The following is an 18030-nucleotide window of genomic DNA, read 5'->3' as shown; positions in this document are numbered from 1 at the left end:
ATCATTCATTTGCTTTAGGTGAAACTGGGCAGATTGGGAAAACAGTAGATCCTATCGGTCCCTTTAAATATATGAGAGGAAACTGGTTAGGCCCAACTCTACTGGTTTTCCATTTTTTGGAGGCATCATGAACACAGATATAATGAGAGAGGTGATGAACTACATGAACAGCTAAAGAAGATGACCTCCTTTAATGCCTCATTTCCTTCTCCAACCAATTTTTGGGTATCTGTTGAGAAAAGGATCAGAAGAGGCTTATCCAACAGATCTATACCTTTACAATCAAGTAGCTCTCTCCCCCATATTATAACTGCTTCCTCACACATGCCTGCACACACATACCAGCCTTACTGTGGGAAAGAAAGTGGGAAGGCTTGGAGAACTTACAAGATGACTGGCTCTGTTTTAGGTGGCCTTCACAGTTTTCTTTTCAACACTGGTTTGGGGAAAAAGCTTCCAGCTGCTCTTAACAATATAAAGAGAGAAAAACTAGGAAATCCTTAAAAAACTAGAAAATCCTTAAAATTAATCATGTTAATTATTGATTTCTTAGTATTTTAAATAGAATATTTTAGCCAAGATATTTTTTTATTATTTTTATTCCAACCACTTTCTTTAGGAAACATTAAGAAAATATGCATCATTTTGAATAATAAATCCCCTTTGTGACTAATGACGCCACCTAAATCGTCAATCCAAAATCTCCAAACACGCAAGAGAAAAACACTGGAAAAAAATATAAGAAATACAGAAGACACTTCTTGTGCAAACCAGAAATATGTTCATTTTCTGGTACAGTCCTTTAAGTCCATGAATCTAACATAGCAGTCAAGCTCAGCTGAAAAAAACCAACCCCACCTTATTTTTCAATCATTGTAGTTTAAGGACTAAAAAATAAACTAAGAAATGAAATTAAGAGTGTTTATTAGTGAAAACATTCGTTTTTTACTTCATAATGTGTAAGCCAATACAAAACACCAAGAACACTGGCACTACACCTCCCATGAAATCACTTGCAAAAGGTTCCATTAGCTTGAAAGATTTTCTCCTGTCATTATGCAAGCACATAAGATCCAGCTTTTCCACAGAGAGAAAACATGGCTGGGGTTTTGTTTTATGTCAGTTTTCAACTCACTGGGCAAAAGTTTACAATATAAATAAACTGCTATGAAATTCAATCCATGTAATTATACTATGTATTTTTTTGTTAAAGAAGTATCATATATATAAAAATCTATTAGAACTATTACATGCACACAAATCATACGTAAACAAATCTGAAGTAGTAAAATTATTTTTTCATGCTCTACTAATGTGAGTGCAAATGGCCGCGGAATACCTTAAAACTCTTTTAGTCTAAAATTTTTACTGCTCTCTGTATTTATTCTTTCGTTGCCTACTACAAAATTTACAGCACAGCAGCCCACATCTGTCACAGGAGTCAATCTGATCACTATTCCTCCCCTAGAGATGGAAAAATGTAATAATCCAGACAACGTACACCAGAAGCAGCATCCTCCCCTATCGCCAACTCATTGTCACGTTCTCAAAACGGAGCAACGCCTCCTGAGACCACAGGCCTATGGAACAAGGACTCTGGAAGTTACTCCTAGGCTATAAACTGCAGAGTAGATTAGAGGATACAAACTCACCAGGAGTGCTAAAATACTGCACAGGACTTAGCCGAAGTTGCAGGGGGAGTTCAGTAGGACCTAGCTTACCTGAGCCATTTCAGACATCCTTGCATTACAAGGGTGCAAGTTACTCCTGGGAAGATTCCGATTAGACACAAGAGGAAAATTTTCACAATGAGAGCCATCAGCCATTGGAATAATCTCCCCAGGGAAGCGGTAGATTCCCCGTCATTGGACACTTTTAAGATTCAGCTGGACAGGGTGCTGGGCCATTTTGCCAAGAAAGGTTGGACCAGATGATCCTTGGGGTCCCTTCCAATCTGGTATTCTATGATGCTACGATACCCAGAGCCCTGCACTGCAGAGGCTGATACAGTCAGAAAGACTGACTTAATCTTAGGGTAAAACCTCTTTGTTTTGCATACAGTTACTTAGGGGCAGGCTGCGTGGACTCTCTGGTTTGAGAGATAAAGGTTTGGGCTCCCTCAGGAAGACTTTCTGGAAGGTGGACCTTTCTTCTACCAGTTACCGTGTCAGACTTGTGAGAAAACAAAGTTGACGTCTTGAAAATTTCCAAGCAATAACACACATCCTGGGAGGGTCTCAGAAAGGATGTTCCCGGTTTCCTGTACCACCGGGCGTATCTGGGCAGAGACCAGAGGGCACGTAGGGCCAGCAGGAAGCCACCAGGCCGAGGACAGGATAAGGCAAAGGAAGGCTGGCAAAGGAAAGAGCTGAGCCAACACAACAACAACGCCTTCCCAAAACAGGCAGGGGGAATAACAGGCGTTCACGGGCTTGAAATCCCCTTGCTCTCAAACCGGGATCATCATCTGGTAAGATACGTGACAGGTATAGGAAGCATTTAGGAGCGTATAGGAACAGGTATATGCTTCCATACAGGAAGCATTAACTAAGCATGAGAAACAGGAGTGAGCAGCCGTACATGAGAAGCAGCAGGGAGTGATTTGCTTCGCCAAATCAACACAACTATAGTTCTTGGCAAATACAAGCCGGCACACAACCTATTAACATTCAACATCCCCTTCCTCTCCAGTCATATTACAGCCTTAGTCACTTTCTGAACTTATTTCCTAAAATAAAAGTAACAACATTTAAGGACATTACTGATTGGCACCTGCAATATTTTTGAGACTTCGGTGGGGTAAACACAAAGGATTATTTATTTTATTTTGGTAAGTACTTCTTATCCTAAAAGAAGTTCTTTCATGCGCAACATTTGACAAACAAATTTAGTTACAGCATTAATATTTAAAAGGAAATATTCTCAGCACAATGCTGAAAGCATCTGAAGATTCAGCTTCATAATTTATTAAAAAAAAAAAATCTTAAAAGGCCACGAACGTATTTTCACTGCAAACAGCTGCTCTTAAGGCTACAGAACTAAAACTTACTAGGATGCAAAACACGACACATCATTACCTCAGATTTCAACAGTAAAGATCTAGTTAATAGTATAATTTTAAAAAAGAAAGCATTTCTTTTATTTATCAATTGCAAGGTAAGATGGCAATCTAAATCATTGCTTTCTACTTTGCCATAATGAACAGAAGTTCACCCTACTGAATAGAAAAATGCCATTATATACAGAACATAAGAATCAGATGAACAACAGTACTGAGCTTTGCCTAAGACCTATTAAATTCGAAGTAAAACAAGTAATGTGTAGATGACTCACTTACGGTTTACTGTTTTTGAGTAAACACTTGGGGGAGAATTAAAAGGCAAACAACAGAGAAAATGACCGATCCAGTTTCTTGGTTTCAGAAAGTATTTCTGCTTATTTAATTCTTGACTTAATCCTAGAGAATTCAAATTACAGCCTTTTTATTTGTTATGGGGTTTTTTTGGCAGTACTTCAACCTAACATAACATTGCTACGTTACATTCCTTTATGACTGAAATTGATGTCAGAAATTAATGATTTACAACAATATCAGAATCAAGTCAAACAATACTTGGTAACGTTAAGTTAAATTCAAGAATTTAAGAACCTTATCAGTTTCCACACCTGAAATAATCAATTCATTTTCTTAATAAGTCTTTTTTTCAAGTATGTGTATTAACACAAAAACATGGGATTACATTCCACAATACGATATAAGCTCACATTTCTTGATGTTGATATGGACAAAGGTTATTTTAACAATTACTTTGACATTGTACAATTGCACAGTTCTCAATACATCTGTGCCAAGACATCTTTAAATGAGGTATTAATTGTAGATTAATTGAAGAAACCAGATTTTTTTAAGATCACCAAGAATGGATTATTTTCTTGAACTAAATTTAAAATATTTTCAAAGCAAATGTTCTTCATGTAAGTACTTCAGAAAACCATTAACTCTCTCTGAACACCAACCATTCTGCTGATTCCATTATTGTGAACAAAACTTATCATGCGAGTCATTCACCAGGTTGGTGACTACATAAATAAGAATATCTCTGAAGTTTCTATACAGTTGTTTAGTTGCTTTGTTTTTGTTTGTTTTTTTTTTTTTTTTAATTTCCCAGAAATTCAGTGATCCTTTCCACCGTTATAAAAGTTTTGCTGAAAATCATTGCAAAAATTTATTTCCAACTTATCTAGAGAATAACTGTATGACTACAGCTACACGCCACCTACAACTGTGTCTCTTGGGGTACTTGTTATTTTTATGTTAAAGTGAAAATCTTTGGAATGAAAGGTATGAAAATCCGGAGACGACCTGAAGAACAAAGCTGATTTTACATCTTCTTCACCCTCACAGTGTAAACCTAAATCCTGCCTCTAAGTAATCCTCTCTTCAGAAGAAATTCTGACAAACATACTTGACTGGCATATGCTATGCATAAAGTGTTCAGTTACTTTGACATTTATCACAAGAATAAACCTTTGCATTATTGCAATTACTGTCTGAATTCAACTGGGACCTTTTATAGCCTATCTTCTCCCAGAGAAAAGCCTACAAGTTTATTCACCTCAAGCAGACTACATGCTACAATTACATGTGCAACTGAACTTGTTTGTATTTGTATGGATGATGCTTTTCCCATTGTTTAAATGGCTACGTTTGCATTTTTAGGAGCATCCCAAACAAACACTATTTCTCTTCTAGTAAACAGTACTTCATGTAGAAGCGGTCTTGCTAATTTTTATATGATCGTTTTGATAGAACAACATTTTATTTACATTTGATGCCTTTCTTTCAGAATAACAAATTGCTATACTTTCCTATCAGGAGGACAAATCCTCCTCTGGCATTGCAAGAACTGTAAACATCAAGTGAAGGACGTAGGCTTCCTCATTTTATTTTATTTCATATTTTTTTTCCAATTTATATTGAGAGGAAGCACACATACTTCCAAGTGCTCTAGGGACCCTCTGGATCAGTTTCACAGTAAGTGTCTCCAAACTCAAGCTGCTCCAAACAAAGAGCACAGAGCTTTATGACAAGAAGCCCCCTCAGAAGTATAACACTCTTCAGAGTGTCACCAGTTCAACATCCCTATCTTTTCCAGGGCAGCTAAGAGAGAAAGCCCCACCGGGAGGCTGGCACCAGGTCTCTACAGGGTTGGGAAATTGGAATATGCCCCTCAAGTCAGGCCAGCATATAGCGCTCACTGACTATTTCTTTCTCCCTGCCACTGAATACGTTCTAGATTTTGAAGCCAACACATCTAAGAACTGTAAATACAGGATCAAGAAGAAAAATCCCCCACGAGGTCCTAAATTTATGGTTTTGAAATTCTGATCTGTAAACATCACAGCAGTTGTTACACATGTGGCAAATCAGACAGACAGAAAGACAAGGTGAAGTGCTGGAGTCAGGAACAGAACCCCCTTTACCTCCGAGGTCCCACCATGGACATCTGCTGGAGAGGCAACACTGGCTCTCCAAGCTGAAGTTCAGGAAGATTTCCTCTCCAGAATCACAAATTGTGAACAAAGTTAATGAAGCGCAATCCTCCAATGCCAAACACTACACCTCTACATTGCCGACCAGGATCCTGACAAACTATGGCAACACACCTCAAGTTGCTGTGCTGCACCTTACTTGCTGCGTTTTCAAACATCAGATCTAGTACGTGGCAGATAAAACCCTGAAATTATTACAATTCAAACCAAAATTAGTTTTTTCAAATCTACTGAGTGCTTCTTCAGACAAAACCTGACAACATGTAATACCAGGGGCATTCAGCTAGAAACGTCAAAACTGTTGGCAATTGCACCTCCCGTCAGCATCCATTCCAGTCTTACCTGGTAGATATCAGAAAGGCTGCTGCTTCCCGAGTCACTAGTGATGCTACATCCTGAGTGACTGGATGAAACGTGGGTCACCTGTGGGTGGAGACTGTCAGTAAGGTGCAGCTTTGTGAAATCTGCAGGAAGCTATAGGTGGAGCAGAAAAAGCATCATTACAATTTGAGGTAAATACACAGCAAAATGAATTAAAGTCATTTATGTCACACTTTACTCTCTGCCAGTGCCAAGTGTATTAAGGAAACCATTGGGGCTTGAGAACGCAGCATAAAAGTTTTGAGTGTTGCAGGTTTTTAACTCATGCAGAGGTCAGCAAAATACTACCAAATTGCTACAAATATGAGAGATTTAAAAAAAAAACATATATTGACACCAGTGAAGCAATAATCCTCATGCACAAACTCTTCAGTATCTTGCCATGGGGTTTGGATCAAATTAAAGCGCAGATGAATGCTGTGCTAGTTTCTATATCAATGGTTTCCTGCAGAATGGGACTAACAGCGAGTAAAGTCACATATTTAAAAAAAAAAAAACAAAAAAACCCAAAAAAACAAAAAAAAAACAAAAAAACACAAAATAAAAACAAAACAAAACAAAACAAAAAACCCCACCAACAACCAAGTACTGCTCTGGATTTGGCTAACACTTTTGCTTTTGAAGTTGAGAAAGTATATTACAGACAAGTAAAATCCAAGGCACCGAACTATCCGTTATGCTTTAAGTCACATAGGAAATGTGGGAAGATGGACACAATTGCAAAGAGCCACAACCCTGAAATGAGTTTGCTCCCATGCAAAGTTGCTGAAGAATGAATTGAGACAGTATATTTGATCTTTTAACAATCACCCACCAAGACTTGCAATGTATATTTTTACTATCGTTTTATGCACACAGCTCCCATGAAAATCTGTAAGGACTGTAATCATTGCCAGATTGCAGAAAGTGAACACTGATAAAGGAAAATACTTGCTCTCTGAAGAAGTATTTAAATGCTATTTCAGGAACAAATTACCCCTCTCCCCAAGAGGCTTGCATCCCACCGCTAGTTAATAAAAGCATGTTAATGTATCAATTTTGGTATGCAATAAATGCCTCAATTATTAAAAAAAAAAAAACAAAACCACCATGCTTTTGTTGTTGTTTCAAGGTAGATACCCTCTATGGAGGTGCATTTGTACTGAGAACGCCATATAGAGTGTGTCAGTTAGGAATACTACCTTGACACTATTACCACTCTCCCTGGATGGAAATGAAACTAAGAGCTCATTCAGCATTAAGATATAATAGGTCAATCAGTATAAGAGGTTATGAAACGAGTAATCTGCAAGTCACAAGAGAGCGTGATTGAGAAAATGATTAGCTCTACACGGTTAAAGGTACTGAATGAATTTTACTGCTGTTTGCCTGGTTTAAGTCTGTTTACGGAACATGCCCTGAAAGAACCTTGGCTTTAGGATTTGTGGTGAAGGCACAGACAACTGGAAACCTTACTCTTATTTACACTGACTGGCATTTCCTATTCTAATACACCTGAAAAGCATTTCTTCCTTATGCAGTTACGTTTTGATCTAGTGATAGCAAAAATGGCTACATTCTAAGCACTTCTTTCTCAATATTTTACCTGAAAGAGGGGTTAAAAAGAGAACCAGACATTAATAATCCTAAAAAGCTTCAGTAAGCCCAGAGCTAGAGCTGATCTTCATATACCAATCAGCAAAGAAAGGGCAATTAACAGAAGCAATACTCTAATACATACAGCCATGGATGCTGCCTCCAGAAAAATCTAATTATGCTCTCCACTGCTGATGATATACCAGGAGGAGAAAATACAGTACGAAGGAGGGCATTAGTTACAGTGTCTGTTGTCTCGGCTACTTCCCTTTTCAATCTCTAAGTTTGAATTAGCACAAAACTGAACAGTATTTACCGATATCCAGGCCATTATATCCATTTTTGATCACGATTCAAATCATTATACCAGTAAGTATACAGTCCATAGGTGGAACGTATAGTACATGAACCACCATAGCTTTTTGCAATGTATCAATGAATATTCCTAAAAGTACAATCTCTTAGAAATAAAGCAGTCCAGGTTTATTTGCAAGTAGAAATCCTATATATTATTTTAAGATACATGCGCAAAGCATCTAAGAATTGCACACTTAACGATAGTTCAAAGCTATATTTTGCGAGCTTTACATTTTGCAAAGGAATAACCATTTCAATCACAAATAAATATTAACTCCATAGGGAGGTGTATGTCAACACAGTCTTGCACCCAGCCAAACACGTTCAATTTCTCAGTGCCCTGCGAAAACCTCCATGTCATTAACAATTGCACTTATTTTTCACCAATGCAATAACAATTCTTAAGAACCTTACATCAAAGCAAATCCAGTTAGTATGTTAAAAAATAAAATCAAGCTATATTTAATATAATGACTGCGCTTAGTGTTTTAAATGAACAGCAAGGATTTATGTTTTGTTACTACACAGGCAATAGGAAGAGGCAGGGGATTCCACAATAACCGAACAAATAAAAGGCTTGCAAATAAAAGCAAGCCTTCTGAATTTTCTTGGCTGTAGACAATCAGCTGAATGTTTGGTGATTACTGGTTTCAGAATAACTCCTCAAGTCAAAGCCACGCTGCATGAGCTGGACTTGCCAAGTGGTGACAGCAGCAGATCAGAAGCAGGCATTTTACTTAGGGCAACCTAACTAGTCACTTTGATCCTAATCAAATAAGACTATTCACAAGCAGAAAGCACATGCTCACATCTTTGCAGAATGCTACATCTCTGTGCTACATGCCCGAAAGCGGCATCCAGTCCGACCGCCCTGTCCCCAAGTAAGTTAAGGTGAGAAGTTGTATGAGGAAAAAAATAGATACAAAAATTAGTTAAGCTGAGACATTTACATTGCGAGCTCAATGAAAACTGTGTGTAAGAAATACATGCATTTCTATCTTAGTCACATACCGCTATTTAAAATATTTAACGTACAGAGTTGTACGCAATGGGGAAAAAAGTAGAAGCACCGATGACAATGATGAACCGCATGCGCTTGTCTTCTACGTAAGAGGTTCCACTTGTCTCTCCCCGAGCACAATGTTCGGTAAATTGTTTTTGGTAAGCACAGCACTGAAATGCAACGTTCAGCGCGCTCAGTAGTGCCAGCAACCAGCAAAGTTGTGTGCCCCAAACCAGGCTATTTACATCTAACGCCTTACTTGCAGTGGAACATGATTAGAAAACAACATAATGAAACTGTGCTATTATAAAGAGCTAGGAACATCAGTTCTGCTTTTGGGAAACATAAGACCATTAACTTTACTCCAACAGGTATATTTGCTGTGCTACCAAATATCAATTTATTATGAAATGTGCAAGCACTCAGTGCTTGTATTCAGTTATCGTTCCATTCAACAGTTTCGTATTGACTTTAGTATCACGGTAACAATAAAGGTTTTCATACAATAGTTTAAAGTGTGTACAGGCTAGATATATAACACATGCCTTATCCTCCAGATCGTGCAGCAGTATGAAAACGTCTAAGGACATACCCTTTGCCTCGGTAACATCAGCTATAACAAACTAAAGACACCACAAATGGCATCAGAACCAAAGAGACTTTCTTATCTTGTCTCGAATTTTCATTAAATGATTGTCCCTGCCCATGCAACTAGATGATCTTTAAGGTCCCTTCCAACCTAAAACATTCTCTGATTCTATGGCTAGTTTTAACGAGTCGTTCAAAGTAATAAGGAACAAAATCAACTTGTGTATTTGCCATAACAGGCACTTATTTTTCTGTGACAACACTGAAGCACAGTTTTGCTGAAGCCAGCAACTACATTATTTCTTAACTTTGTTACTGAACACTTGGAGTCAAAGCATCAAAATGAACTAGCAGACAGAGCGAAAACAAGGCGGTGTAATTTAGAAAAAGAAAAGTGTGAGTCTTAAGTAAACATAGTTTCATTACACTACATTAAACAATTAGTAGTCATTAAAAGGGTCAAATAACTGTCCTCATAACTTATTTTCAGGACAAACTTCCTAAGTGAGAAAACGTTAAGGCTGAATATGCATAGAACTGATGAAGTATGACATAACGGGGGAAAAAAGTTTTTAAAACAAAACAAGAACCAATAAAATAGTTAACACCAAAGCCCTAATCTTAATTTGACAGAGGTCAAAACAGTATTTTATAAATACGCATACAGCTCTTAAGTGTGTATGCGTAAGTGTACATACACACACTTCAACAGTTTACACACACATAAAGAAACCAGAGGAAAAACAGTACCTCTGGGAACTCCGTGCTTTTACTTCTTGAAAGCCATAAAACAAACGAAAACTCGAACAATTATGTGAAACTATCTTAAGGACAAAGAGGTATCTCCATTTTAAACTGTACAATACCTTAAACCCTATCACATCTTCCTATCTTAAAAGCAGCATTTTATTACTTCCACCCCCAAAGTGAGTCACCGCTTTATGCATGCAAAGCTAACAATTACTTTGCTCTGAATATGTTCCTCCTATTTTAAGAACGTCATGATTTTCTCCTACCCTACAGCGTGCCTTTCGGTATAACAAAAGGCAATGAATATACGTGCTACTACATCTGGGACTGTGCCGGGTTTCTCCTCTTCCTCAGTCTCTTGGCCAAATGCTTGAGCTCCGCTGTATTCCACGCAACTTCTATTCAAGAAATTATTGGGCTCATCCTGCTAACATAGTAGTAGTAGTATTTTTTTAGCTTTAGTATGTTTTCAGAGTATTTACTAGACAAGAAATTTAAATCTTCAGTTATATCATAAAAAGGTATGAAAACAGCAAAACATGAGTGAAATGATATAAAAATCCTTTCTTCATTTAAATAGTATTCCTCTATGGGTTTTTTGTTGTGGTTTCTTTTTTTTTTTGTTTGTTTGGTTGTGGGTTTGTTGTTTTTTTTTCAGGGGGTTACTTTTAATAAATGCAGTTATACATGAAAACAACAAGTGTACAAATGCACCAATGGGAAAGATATGCACACAAATATAATTCTAAAAAGAGGAATGCTGGTTGGAGAGCTCCAATATACCATTCATTTCAGAGCAAACATATCAGTAAGCTTTTTATAAACAAGGTCTTCTACTGAACGCCATTCAGCACTTTATGAAAGATTTATAAAGTCTGCAAAGTGACTGAAGCACATCTGCAGAAAGACGGAATTTAAGAGAGCAAAGGTGTAACATTCTGTTATGCAATTCCTGATGAATGATCCGATAGGTAATTAGCTGCCACTGAGATAGGCCAAGCAAGTACGGTTGACATAAGACAACACAAAATATCACCTTTATAAACTATTTCCACTTTCTGAAAGTAAAGAAACACAAGCAAGCATTGATTCTTCTGCCTTTGACCACATGCATCTCGGTGATTATTCTGTAGTACTCTCTTCACTAATGATATAAGCGACCATGATACCAAAGGAAAAAAAAAAGTTGTTTATTTCTTTTATAGATGATGAATTTAATCCAACAAATCAAAACAAGTAAATTACAACAAAGTTATTTTGGTATTCTCTATCTTTTTGTAAAAGAAGAGTGACAGCAGCCAAATAAAATAAATACTATCCCTTAGTCTTTACCTTTCCTTTTCCCAACAACATAGAAATTCTGAAATGTTTATTGCACTACAAGAGTCCAGATCACCAATCCAATTTTTCAGCATCCTATCAATTCAGTAACATTTTATTTCACTATTTTACATAAATGTTCATTTTTATATTAGATGCTTATAAGTCTGTTGTGTGTGTTTTAATGATATACCCGGATTTATGATATTTAATGACTGGAGGAAGAAATACTTCTAATAATGGTGGGTATTCATCAACATGCTATTTCAACATAATTCTTTCACTAACCAACAGAGACATCGAGGAAAACATTTTTATGGTTCAGTGATTTAAAACACAGCAGTCAATGTAAGTAATTACAGAATAATAAAGTAATTTCTATCGATTCTGTCTACAGACATGATGCAGGCTGACATGTCCAGTGCAGAGTTTAAATTTAAAGTAAAAGTTTAAACTATATAAAGTTTGAATTAGAATGCAATCCCCATGGAAGCAGGATTTCCTTGTACTTAAGGGTGGGACAGAAAACATTAAGAAGTTTCTATGTATTTTCTCTGGAAACTTCAGCAGGAGTTAAATAAAAACTTTGATTTGAATAATGTCTTCTTGTATATCATTCACTTTATACAGTAGTACCTCATGTATTTTGAATCTCCAAATTTTCCTCAAATAGGCATCTTTATGTGAAACTGTGGCTCAAACTTTGTGAAGACCTACTCTTAAAAGTGTTCTTCATCTTGTGAGTACAACACAAGACACAACCCACGTTCTGAAAATACTGAATTTGGTTACTATTGCTGTCAAGCAGTTATTTATATACAAAGCCCACACCACCTCTAATTAAAAAAAAAAAAAAAAAAAAAGCATTATAAGGAGATCTTTTCTGGCAAGCTTTTCATATTTTCTAGCCCCCCATGAAACTATTCAGAGGTTTAAGCTAATACAACACGATCTGCTGGTCTCGAGAGAGTGAGACAGAGCGAGCGCACAGGAAATTCGTTTTGTTTCCCTTGCAAAACACATAGAGACTGCCACTTACTATACATCTCAGAGCTCTCAGCAGCTAATCCTATGAGCGTTTAATGCACTGAACATAATTATCCTTTGCTTGAAGGATTATTGACTTCTGTAGAGGGACAGAGGTGGTGAAATGTAAATGGGCATCTGGGGAATGGAGAAAAGCTCTCAGGGACAACTCTTTTCAAAGAAAAAATATGAAATGCATCATTGACACCCCCCATTCTTATTTAACGTAACTTATCTGTTGTAGGATCAGATCTGTTAGTATTTGCTTTTTCTTTTGACAGTATTTGTGTCACAGATGCAATGCAGCACTTAATATTCAAAAGTGCTTTCTTCAGGAAATCTGGCATAAACAATATTCCTTCTGCAAACACAAATGTCAATTTATTGGCAACAGCACAAATGATGTCAAAATAAAAATTTAAAAAAAAAGGAAAAATTGTATTATACAGGTATTTACAGCGACTGTAAACCAAGAATACAGAAGAAAAAAAATGCAGAATGGATTTGAACCAAATTATATTAACCTGAACTAAATCATACTAACCTGAACTAAATCATACTGAACTAAAGCATACTAAATTTTCCAAAGCTTTTCCCAAGGTTTTGAAATTCTGAACTCAAACCATTATAGCGTATTTAAAATGAACAGCAACAAATTTTTATTTCGAACAAATCTGCAAGATCAGAATATTTTTATTGAGAACCTTATTTAGAAGTCCATCTCAGGCAGAAAATACCTGGTAAAAGTATAACTTCTTCATTGGGCAAGAAAGGACACTTTAGTACTTTTGATAGTGGTGGTTTTAAAGTTAGAGCAGTTCTGCTTCAGGGATCAAAATAAAGAGACTGTTCTACAACTGTTTTGCCTGTGGATATACACTTAAGTACCAACAACTCTCTGGCAACCTTGACCCTGTGGAGAAACACGGTCTCTCGCAACGTTTCAGTCGGTTTACCTCACCCGGCGTTGCTAACAAAGTGGTGCTGTCTGCATGGGAGAGGCTGATTTTACAGAGAACGCCTTTTCTCCTCAGACATTTTTTCCCACCTCCTTTCCAGAAAAGGAGATCTGTGTCTCCGTCTGTATTTTCCGCTTCGAACAAAAAAATCTTTCCACGATTATCTGCTAAATTTCTTCCCAAACAGCGCAGTGGAAGCGAACCCTTGCAAAACTGAGTACGACGGCTTTTCAGGTCTTCCTCCTCTTTTTTTCCGCCAACAGGATTCTGGTATTTTATATTGATCAGCTTGGTTTATTTTAAAAACGTCTACGATTCAGATCGGATCCCATCCTTGAACAGCAGTTCAAAGTGTGAAAAGCAGAATCTCTATTCCAGTATATCACGACTGCACGTTCACAAGGCCACACCACATCACTCTCGGTAGCGGCCACTGCCCCAGTGAGCGCTCCCATTTAGATCCCCGATAGCTGGCACGGCCCATGCCCGCGCACATACTAAGAGCTTCCCAAAAACATTGAATAAAATAGGGAAGGGAATTCATGTTGTGGAAATCTACATAATGCAAACTGACAAGCTGGGATAGCCACTCAACGATGATTGCAGCTTAGGCTGAAGGAAAGACCGTTCCGAGGCATTTCAATTGACTTCCGAAATATCTCTAGGGTAGGAGCACAGAAGCCTGAGCTCAACCACTGAACTTCAGTAAAAGCTCCTCATTATTTAGTAGCAGTGGACACGGAGGACAAAATATTAATAACTGACTTTGCAGAGATCTCTCTCTTGGGAACAACTGATCTTCATCCCAACACGATGCATGTTCCAGTTGATGTTTTTTCCCACAGTCAGATATTTTGTGGCTGTTTGGGTCTTTAATACGCTGAGAACTACTGCTGGGCTGGAAACTAAATGGCCTACTTTCAGGACCTTGGCCGACCTGTAAGGTTAAATTTTGAACTCTTTGGCCTGTTCCAAGTAACTGCGGGAGAGGAAGGAACAGAGAACCTGGTCACAAACTTTGCTCCTACAGGAAATCAGACAAAAGATTTATGCCTAAGGATGTAAAAGCAAAAAAAAAAAGCTCAAGAAGACTCTATGCAGGCATATACATTTACAGGAAATGTTAATTCAAACATTTTCAAGCAAGATGTTTTAAATCCTACAGAACATTTTAAGGAAGCGAGGGGACGCTCATGTACACCTCGTATAGAGAGTCGTTTTAGGTTTCTTACACAGCAGTCTAACCAGTGGACATGGGGGATACTGAGGAGCAATCACACCAGCAGGGGTAAAACTGATGGCACACACAGCCAGATTTTATTTTCGGCTTTAAAGCACCACTCGGGATTGAAAACCACTACAGACGAGTAAAGAGTCTAGCCCAAAGGTGCAAACTTCTATCCCGGGCACATTTTAAATGGTTAAAGCAAAGACCTATGACATACGTACACGCTGCAAGTGTTGAAGCCTCCATCAGCAGGGTGTTCTTACAGCACGGGTTGCTTTTTTTGTTTTATACAAATCACGGAATACTTCATTTCATGATTACAGCACTCTAGCCAACCTAACTAAGCTTGCTTAAGCTTTTCAAAAGGCTCATGAGGGGACATCTCGTTTTGAACTGCAGCTGTCTAATCTGAACGACCACCGTGTACTACTGAACTCCAGCACTGAATTTTACTGCGTTGAAATAACTTAAGAAATCAAGGTGAATTGATTCTAGAATAAAGAAAAAAATACACTAAGGGTTACCCAAGTATTTTTTATTTTATATGAAAAATGCTAGACATAGGGAAGATCTTAGAATTCCCCTTTTTCCAAGTGGGGGAAAAAACAAACATGCTGGTAAAACCTGCCGGTAACAGTGCAAAGAGACACTCTTGGTACAAGGGATGAACAGGACACTCTTGTGTGAGAGTAGGATGATTCCTACCTGGAGTAAAAGAAATAAAATGTAGTATGAGAAGATGCAAGATCATGCACTTGGAGACAAAAACCAAGAACCTAGGAACTTATCTGTCAGAAACGACTGTGAAATGAGTTTCAGGGTATCAGCTAATCAGAAGGTGACTGAACTGTTAAGGTGATGCAGCAGAAGGAGAACCCAGTGAGATCACAGCATGCATCATCCAGAAATAAAGAAGTTCTGGGCTGTCCTCCATGGCCCCAGCAGAAACCTTCTTTTGAAATGTAGCACCCACTGCCAGCTGTACGTTTGCAATAAAGATGGACTTAAAGCCATACACATACATAGATTCAGAGAAGAACAATCAGGATTATCAGAAGAAGAAAAACCAGTATTCGAGAAAGCGCAAGAGGAGCATGGCTTATTCAGCCCATGCTGAGAGAGGGTATGATCACTATCTAGAAATAGGAAGGAGGAAAAAAAAAAAAAAATACTTCCAGTAAAAGGCAACGCAGGTGCAAAGCCTAATGAGCAGGAAGGTGAAAGACGACTGCTATCTAATGAACCACGGAGATTCTCAAAACCACGCTCAACAGGAGCTGTGGTAGAGAAGGCTTTCAAACCGAAGCTAGACAAAGTTACGAACGTGCTGTGCAAGTGTCTAATGGCAGTGACCCAGAAAATCCCTTCCAGATCCGTGTCACTCCTCCAAGCAGAAAAATCTGAAGCCAGCCTGTTTTTTTTTTTTTGTTTTGGTTTTTTTTTTTTTTTTTTTTTTTTTTATATATAGTTATCATTCAGAAGCGGACTAACCAAAGAAGGAAAAGACGACAAAAATCAACATGATTAACATCATAACATTTTAGATTTTCTTACTGGCAGCTTCTTAGTGAAGACAAGTATTCCCTACACTTCCAAGGAAAATATGTTTAAAAGATATAGATACGTAGGGAGATGCTGTGCACAGATGCAAAAACTGGAGACTTCCATTTGTACAGTGAGTCTTACCTCTATAAAATACCAAATTAAGTGAAAGAAATTTGATGAAAATTTAGATAGAGACAAGACAATGCACAAGCAATTAAACAATTTTTTTTAAAAGTTTGATGGCTGCAGCCATTTCAATGCCACATTGGAGTTTTAACTAAAGGATTATCTTTGCTTTATAGTATCAAAGAATAGATCATGAGAAAAGTGGGTTGCTTTCTTTTTCCCCCCCAATGCAATGACTTTGCTTTTCAGTAACTTAAGTGATGGGAGAGAAGCATGCATAATTCTTCTGCTAATGACTGGCTCCAAATAAGAAATCAAGCACCACGACTACTTGTTTTCTATGTGCTTGCTCTACACTGGAAGTTTCCCCTACTTTCCTTGCCTGACAATGAAAGATGTGCACTTTTGCTTCACCTCAAACAAACTGAGGAACTGCAATATTACAAGATGCTTATCTAAACACACAAGTGGACGTCAACCTTATTTTTAAGAATATTCTGATTGTAGCGTTCTTTAATATAAAGCAAAAATGTCTATTACACGTGCATTTCAAAACAGTGATACGAAATTTTAAAAAATGCTGGTCAAAAGAAGAGGCAAATAATTTTGCTTATAAAATGGGGATGATGTTATTTTTAAAATAAGATAAATTTTAAAAGAAAGGTTACCTAAAAACATCTTAAAGTTTAATACTTCTGAGCAATGCACCGAGAGTAAAAAGGTTTCATATTTGCATTGTAGAGTAATATAGGTAATGTCTCACTGTTTTTTCTGAATATTGTGAAAATAGCACAGCAAAAAGACAACTTAAAATATTTTTAAATGACAAGCATTTCCCTTTATACATTACTAATGTTGCAAAATCTCAAAATAGTACGATTTTACCTTATCTGTGATTTTTAATGTTATACTAATATGCCTACTCAAACAGCTTTACTACTTATTATATGGGTTTTGAAAGTGCGACTGTGCTCATGTCATGGCAATATAACGGCAGCGAATGTTGCTGTAACACTCCCAGCTTTGCTGGCTAAATTTCTTTACATTTTCCCTCGTAAAGCTAAAGAAAATTAATGAAAATTTTTCACACTGACACAAGCTTTTAGAACTGTATGTGGTATCATGCATTCCGAATACCTCCAGAGTTTCTATTCTGTCACACAGAACAAGATTCCAACTTCCCTGAACAACTACGAATATTTACTGGTTTGGGCAAAAGATCTACATGTGTGTGCTCACTGTGATCATAGGAAGGGAAAAAGTAAACGATCATTTTTCTTCTTTTCATCAAGGAGTGTTTAGGAAGTGCAAAGGTGTTCCCTAAATTCTGGAGTACAGCAGTACAGCAACAACTGTGCAAAGCCATTTAAAATTATTTACACAGATCAACACGGAAGCATCTTTTATATTAATAGTATCTTCATTGAATTTTTAAACAACCTACTTTCTTCGTAGTCTAAGTGGCAGTTATTCAAAACCATAATATCAAACGCTAAGTTCAATTAGCCCCCGACTTTTTACAAAAAAAAAAAAAAAAAAAAAATCACCTGATTTTTACAAATGTCCATAACAACATATTCACAAGATAAGCAGAACAAGAAGGCCTCATATGGAGCCTG

General features: G+C 37.3%; 1 protein-coding gene across 1 annotated transcript in view; it reads right to left on the bottom strand.

Moving 5' to 3' along the window:
- The window catches only part of RAPGEF2 (Rap guanine nucleotide exchange factor 2), a 196162-nt gene that overhangs the window by 42702 nt on the left and 135430 nt on the right, over positions 1-18030 (bottom strand). Inside the window, exon 7 of the mRNA XM_082483049.1 lies at positions 5896-6027. Within this exon, the coding sequence (XP_082339175.1) occupies positions 5896-6027 (132 nt within the window). The remainder of the gene's footprint in view (positions 1-5895; positions 6028-18030) is intronic.

This window comes from Vanellus vanellus (assembly GCF_965231255.1).
Source record: "Vanellus vanellus genome assembly, chromosome: 4".
Classification (NCBI taxonomy): Eukaryota; Metazoa; Chordata; class Aves; order Charadriiformes; family Charadriidae; genus Vanellus; species Vanellus vanellus.
This window is presented reverse-complemented; position numbering and strand designations above follow the sequence as displayed.